Raw genomic sequence first — 7,630 nt, 5'->3', positions numbered from 1 at the left:
TTTACTCAGATGCTAGTGTAAAGAGTAAGAGCTAGATAGCAAGCTTTGGCCTCCACATAGATTTCGTATCCTTTTTGATGTCTTTATAGCCCGCTTCAAATGAAAGCTAATGGCTGCCGAACCTCTAATCACGAAACAGCTGATGTGCGTCGTTTAGTTTTTCAATGAAAATTCGTGTTATTTCTATTTTATTGTGCAAATCTACTTAGATGATACGTTATTCGCTTTACTACTCTGTGTGGATATCAGGGTTTGTGCAGTTAGCTTATACTTGAGATAACTTTAGAATTTGTTTAAGGATTTCTACATTGCTGGCTTTTTCAGATGTCACTGACCATACAGCAAATCATTTTGGATGCAAAAAGACTCGCAGGCCGTCTCAAAGAGCGAGAGACAGAGGCTGATGCCCTGCTAACCGAGACGCAGACGGCTTACAGGCAAATTCAAACCATGAAACAGGTAGGCTTGATGGATGTCGACTGTTGAAGATGCCGTTTTTTGTGCGATGTATTTTTTTACTGGCCATATGTTATTGTAAATAATTGCAATCCTGAGAAGTTTAGAATCAGCTTTTAGTTTGACCATGATCTGTGGATAGTTCGCGCCCACATAAATAAGCAGTTCATTGACCTCATAAATCTGTACATTCTAAACTTAGTAAACAATCAATACTTATTTTAGCAAGTGCCTCTTTTTTTCTTTGCAGTTCATTAGCCAGCGTGCGTCTTAATACCTGGAATAAACATAGAAAACACGTCATGTTTCTTCCTATATGTTGTATATTTACTTGAATGTATAATTATATCGTTACAGTACAAAGAAGAAGTGGATACATTGAATGAGGCTTCCCGGGAGCGGCCACGAGGGGCACTGATTGCAAGCATTGAACGGGAGTCTCGGTTGATGCGAGATGTTCAGAGAGAGAATGGAGAACTGAGGGCTGCTCTTGAGGACCACAGACGAGCACTAGAACTCATCATGTCCAAATACCGACAACATACAGAAAAGAGAATATGGGAATCCAGGATAGATTTCACCAATGCTATCAATGAAAAGCAGCAAGAGGTTTGTATATTAAAGTAATTCTTTATTAAAATTAGATAATTCTTTAAAGCTATTTATTACATCCATACATAAATAGTCCATGTTCCACTAATGTGTTTTCTTGTCAATCAACTAGAGGGGCAATGGAGTATATTCTGCCATGCTGCATCACTGTGGGTTGGTGGAGTAAAAACAAATTATTCAGTGTTATGCAAAAGTTAAAGGTCCAAAGGCTCTAAAAGAAAGACTGTTAGCTTATATACAATAAATATAATTGAAATGTTTTACATATCCACAGCTAATTCGCCAGCAAGCAGAGAGGATCAATGAGATGACCAGTGTCATGTACAAAGCCATTAATATGGATGCAAATGGAGAGTCGAGGAAAGAAGAGGAGCTGTACCAGAGGCTCATAACTGAGAACAAGGTAATTACAATGTTCATAATTAAATTAACATTGAATGTATGTCAATATTTTAATGTGTATATGTTATGTACTACTTCCACAGGTTTGTTGAACTTTCTCTTAGTTGGCTTGGCACTGAAAATTAGAGAAAGTGAAATGTATTTAATTGGACTTTTGTTTGTTTTCTTTCACTTTTGTGGCCAAGCATGGTATTGGTCAGCAGAGCAATAGAAGACCGTAGACACTCTTTTTTGGTTTTTCCGTCTCAATTGTAGTCCCATTTGTTATACTTACTTAAAAGATCTAACATTGTAACTATATTTCAATACCATTGTATAATATATTGGATTGCATATAGGTATATAAACTCACGCCTGTGGTTCCTAATAGGGTGGGCAGAGCCACAACTAACCAGAAGATATTTCAGATAGTGTCTGACCGAAAGCAAATTTCAGCCTTAAAATTTTTAAAATATCGAATTTAATGTTTATGCGGTAGTTATTTTTTATTAAAAAAAAACTATAGTATATGCGTTTGTCTTTGCTTATTTTATAGGTATTAAAGTTTTAATATTGACTTTTTTAAGGTAATGTGCCCGAACCGTGGGCGGTCCCTAAGAGTATACAGGCCCAATAAGATGGATATAAATAACATTTTGTTAATTTTTACTTAAACAATGGTGCTAATTCCTGTAAATACCATCTAATTTTATTTTAAGTTATATCTGTCATTTTCTTATCCGCCGAAAAGGAAAGGGACGGGTAATCGACAAGCATAAAATTTATGGAACACACGTCAATTTTAAGCACAAATCTAAACCAACCGTCTAAAAATTTTACATCAGTCATTAACCCGACACGTTCATTTACTCATTCTTCCTAAAATTAAGAGCTGTGAATCATCCGTCCCTTTCCTTTTCGACGGATATGAAAATGACAGATATAACTTAAAATAAAATTAGACGGTGTCTCCAGGAATCGGGGCCAATATCTTTAATTAAGTATGAATAGTCATGATAGGGTTAGTGATAGTCATTGTTATTGGAGTTATATCATTAAGTTTGTTAACCGCAAAAAAAAAAAAAGTAAAATGTTTAAATATATGTGATGTGGTTGTACTTTATAAATAAATAAAATAAATAAACCGCAAACTAGGACATCTTACCCTAGTAATAACCACAGATTGTATTAAAATTAGTAAACAGGATATATTTACAGGTCAAACGAATACACGATATTTGCTAAAATGAAACACCATTCCACTGATTTGGAAGCTAAATCCAGTAATAAGGCTAATTGAGACGTCATCTCGAAGTGGTTTTAGAATGGGCGGAACTTCTTTCCCTTACATACCGAATTATAATCAGTCAGTTCTTATTTATAAGTTCATTTTAAACAATTTTATTTAGTCTCTGACATTTGAAATAATCCTTAAGCTCTACATAATTATTCTCCCTTGATGAAGGATACAAAAGAAATTACTTTTAACCTAATATATTTAGTTAAAAGCAACCTGGACTGACATAGTTAAAATACTGAAGGTTTTTTCTTACTTTAGTGTCTCATAGCAGTGTACATTTTTGAGACCCTTGGGTCTTATGTAGTTGATTTATATCATAAGTATATGTCTATATATTTTTTTTTATTTCAAATTTATTAACAGGGGCTCAGAGAGATGCTGGATCTGTCGAGGCGGTATGGGTCGGACCGGCCAATCATGCCGCCCACTCAAGACAAGGATGTACAGACGGACGGACCGCCGCTGCCGAGCGCGTGACGGCCCGCGCCGCAGCCCTGCCGCCTCTAACGCGCCTGCGCCGTCTCGACAGCGCACGTAACGCGCCGCCTCACATACATAGGTACACACTCGACTACTCTGCTCCACACATTTGAAGTCTTCATACCGAGCAACTCGAAACAATCTACTCATCCTCGAAAGAAAATCTACCTCACGTCGAAAACCCGTGGGACATTAGCGATAATTACTAATTACATGTCGTGTTTGTAAAGCGACGCTGGTCGTTGCGATATATATCTTCTTATATAAATTTTTCACAAATTTATAGAATTCGGTATTCGAGTTGCTCCTCTGCTGTAAGCGAAGAGATTTTACATTGCACTTGACATGACTGAAACTGGATGCTGGAAGACATCAGATGTGCCGGCGAGAAGTTCTGGTTTCACTGATGCTGTCACCGTTCCACTTTGTAACTTATACTTGCATATTTTGGATATTAGGTCTTTTGACAGTATGTGTCCTTCGTTTACATGTTTAAATGAATTACAAATACAGCGAATATAACTACAGATAGCTCTAAAGCAATTTGTTTCCCTTTTGGTTGTATTTGATGTTGAATATTATAAAATTGAATAATTATGAATATAAACTATGTTTCAAGTTAGTGCTCATGTTATACCTTGTAATAGTAGAATATTGTCGAACTCATGCTCCTTCATCCAGTCTAGACATAAATGATGGAAGCTGTGATCTAGAAATTTATGGTTAATTGTAATACCAACAACAATTTCCTTTTCTATTTAGAAAATATTAAGTTTATTTTTACTCACAATAAGATTACCTTTTTGTTAATAAAACCCAATTTGATTGTATTTTTTAATTTATATTACTTATTAATCAAAATCAATTAGTTTAATGTTTAAAATTTTAATACTCGATATTATACCCTATTTGTTATAATTCCTAGTGGTAGTACATTTCATCCTCTCTTTACTATTTCCATTAGATTAACTACTCATGATTATGAAGCACAGTACATTCTGGGACCCATTACTTAAATATATTGTATAGCATACAATACATACATATTGATACATTAATTACACAATCACACGAAGTGCTAGTCAATTCACATTAACAGGTCATGCTTGTTTCATAATCTTTTCTGTATTAGTTATATTTGTCCTGTTGTTGAACTGTAGTATATAGAACTCACTGTATGCAATGTGAGACTATGCGCTAGTGTATTGGTGGAATCTTGAGAGAAAGTATATTCTATAATGGCATGATATATTGACATGACAGTATTAATTAATAAAAATAAAACCCGATCGCAGTAATCATGTTTATACTCCGCTTTCTATCCAACTTGTCTTATTTATAGAATATACTAATCTCTTTCCAATATAAATTAAAATATGCAATATTTTTTCATGCGATTTGGAGAAATCGGCTTTGAATGTTAGAGGCATTACAGTAGGATAATAAATCGTAGCATATTCTGGTAGAGAACTCTTGTCTTTGAGCCAGGGGTATGTGAGCAATAATGCTACTGTTTGCCATCGAAACGATTTGGATAATAAAAATTTGTAATAATGTAAACATAGCTGTAAAATATAGCCGTCCTCGTTTAGGCTCTGGCGTTGTCTTCACTGTTAATGTAATACTGATAGCTGCGAAATTGTTGGAAGTATCAGTTTTATGGTGAGAAAGATGTTGCGATCTACTGAACTGCAGTGCGCTGTGCAGAACCAGTGTCGGTTGGGTGACCCTTGCACGTCATTTGCTGTAATGCTGTTATATGATCTGACATAAGAGCTGGGCTCGAAATTCTTAGTATAGCTAGAACGAAAATAGCTGTTTATGCTACTTCAGGGTAACTGCAGTTAGTTTTACTCAATATTTTATTACTGTAGACAATTATTAATTCCCAATGAAAATTAACAATGTTAGAATGTAAAGTTTAGTTTATAATTGCTTTATTATAGTTATAAAATTAGTTTTCTTAGGAAAATTTTAATGAGTTATTGTGTCCACTATAGATATATCGTTTCAAGTATTTTCAATTTAATACAAGCACTGGCACAAACAAAGTAGTTAGGGCAATGCGGATCCCAAGTTGATCATTTTTATAAAACAATTATTTAATATACTTCATTAATCACAGTATAAATAATGGTGCTAATTCCTGTAAACAGCATCTAATTTTATTTTAAGTTATATCTGTCATTTTCTTATCCGCCGAAAAGGAATGGGACAGGTAATCGACAAGCATAAAATTTATGGAACACACGTCAATTTTAAGCACAAATGGAACACAACCCTATAAAAATTTTGTGTTGGCACATAACCCGACAGAATTAAGTTGACAGCACACGTCAAATGGTTTGCATACCAGCAAGATACCTTTTTGATTCGCCCGGGTTATTCATTCATTTACTCATTCTTCCTAAAATTAAGAGCTGTCAATCATCCGTCCCTTTCCTTTTCGGCGGATAAGAAAATGACTAAAGTAAAATTAGGAGGTGTCTGCAGGAATTATTTACAATGATTATTGTGTCATTTGAGAACTGTTATCAGTTCATCAGCACTATTTTATTTAAACATGGTTTGAATTTGGTTGACAAATACAAAGCACAGATCGCCTTCATTCATATCGTAGTGTACTTCTAGTAATGTGACAAGTAGCAGTCATTAAATCGATTGTGAACCAGGTTTACTTTATCAAGATAAAATTGTTGGAAGAATATTTTTTACAATGATGTTGGCCACTGAGATGGTTTATCTGACAATTGATTTTCCCAAATCACTTAGCAATGAAAGTAGTGGGGTTGATGAGTTTGGTAATCCACCTCACAATCCACACGATAAGAGAAGAATGAAAGTAATTTGCCAATCAAGAAAAATTAGTTGTCATATTGACCTCAAAGAGGGTATGGTTTATGGTAGTCGACTTTTTGGAAAATATGGGTCTTCTTACGCTCCCAAAATTAATAATAATTATTGATACATATTGTGAAAATGTAAAACGTAATTTACCTCAATGTATGCTTATAAGAGGTCTTAAATACTTCTAAATTAAACATGTAGTACTCGAGAAATAAACCTTGAAATTGCTACTCAGCTTAGCATTTAAAATTATATTATTATTGAGTTACATATCTACAAGTTTTGTTGACATGTAATGCATCACTTCTACGTGAAGATATGCATTGAAAGCACGACATCCAAATGTAGATACATCCAGATATGTGAAGCTCTGCATGTTTGCCAAACTTGTGTATACGCGACTTTATAGATACATTCTGACAAATATGTTTAAAAATGTATTTTTAAAATACAGGTTAAATCTTTTTAACTATGTTTAGATAAAAATTTAGTGATTTGGAACTTTATTTTATTAAAATATATGATATAATTAGATGATTTTGGGTTTAAATTCCAGAAAGAATTTTAGTTTCTTATTTGGTATGGTAGGCAGGTTTGCCAATGGAAGGAAAACTAGCATCTTATACCTTATGTAGATATATTGAAAGCAATGATAGTTGATAATAGTCTTTTCTGCTGTAGAACAACACATGTAGAGCAAAAATAATAAATGTATCTGTAAAACGTAATTGATAAATATAAACATTATAAAATACAGTTTTTTTTTAATTCACCTAGTACTTCTAACCATCGTTAACCTATTACAAAAAAAAAATATAGGTGGCACTGTACACAGTTGCCTTTGTTTAATCTTCTAATTTCATGGATAAGACATATGCATCTTTTATCTTTGTTTTTTAGGTATAAATTATGACCCTATAACACCCAGGCATAACACATCATCCACCCGTTATTATTCTGATCAACATAAAGACAAAATAATATAGGTAGTAAAGTAACATGATTCTGTACCTTATCTGAAATTCCCTACACACCATTTTGGTTTTCGAAAATCGCACTCTACAATTGAACAAGTGCACAGAGTGTATCACACAATCAGACTAGACTTTCGACCGGAAGAAGTAGTTCTGCAGCCTTTCTAGATGTCGACCGCGTTTTCAAGTGACACAGGCCGATGCGTAATTTTCCCTGTACAAAATAGAGACTGGGGTTCCCCAAGGCTCAGTTCTGGGACTGGTGTTCTACAACATATTTACGTCTGAACTCTAAAGATGTAATGGTATCAACATATATGTGACCTACTTGGTCTGTGATGATGACCCAACCATCTAGTGAATGCCATCCTATGTGCAATTGCAAATGTATTCAGCAAGAAGAAAGAAATACATGATTACCTTAACATGCCGACTGTCACTAAAAGATCAAGAATTACCAGAAAAACCATCTAGCCATCTAGAGCACTTAGTAGAACATCCAAATCTCGCATCACAGCTTTTAGATCTCAAAAATGTGGTGATAAGAGACTGAAAAGAAGCCATGTTGTATAAAGTTGGA

At 34.3% G+C, this 7,630-nt stretch overlaps 1 protein-coding gene across 2 annotated transcripts; it reads left to right on the top strand.

Annotated features, from left to right (window-relative positions):
- Positions 1-112: 112 nt before the first annotated feature.
- LOC126366539 (FGFR1 oncogene partner 2 homolog) lies at positions 113-6,830 on the top strand. Of its 2 annotated transcripts, none has more exons than XM_050009686.1 (5): positions 113-250; positions 325-459; positions 814-1,065; positions 1,343-1,471; positions 3,113-6,830. In XM_050009686.1, the coding sequence occupies exons 2-5, from the start codon at positions 325-327 to the stop codon at positions 3,224-3,226; spliced, it is 630 nt and encodes a 209-aa protein (XP_049865643.1). In that variant the 5' UTR covers positions 113-250; the 3' UTR covers positions 3,227-6,830. The 2 variants fall into 2 exon arrangements, with proteins under 2 accessions (XP_049865643.1, XP_049865644.1); XM_050009687.1 differs by having other exon boundaries at positions 122-144.
- Positions 6,831-7,630: the final 800 nt, after the last annotated feature.

This window comes from Pectinophora gossypiella, chromosome 4 (genome assembly GCF_024362695.1).
Source record: "Pectinophora gossypiella chromosome 4, ilPecGoss1.1, whole genome shotgun sequence".
Lineage (NCBI taxonomy): Eukaryota > Metazoa > Arthropoda > Insecta > Lepidoptera > Gelechiidae > Pectinophora > Pectinophora gossypiella.
This window is presented reverse-complemented; position numbering and strand designations above follow the sequence as displayed.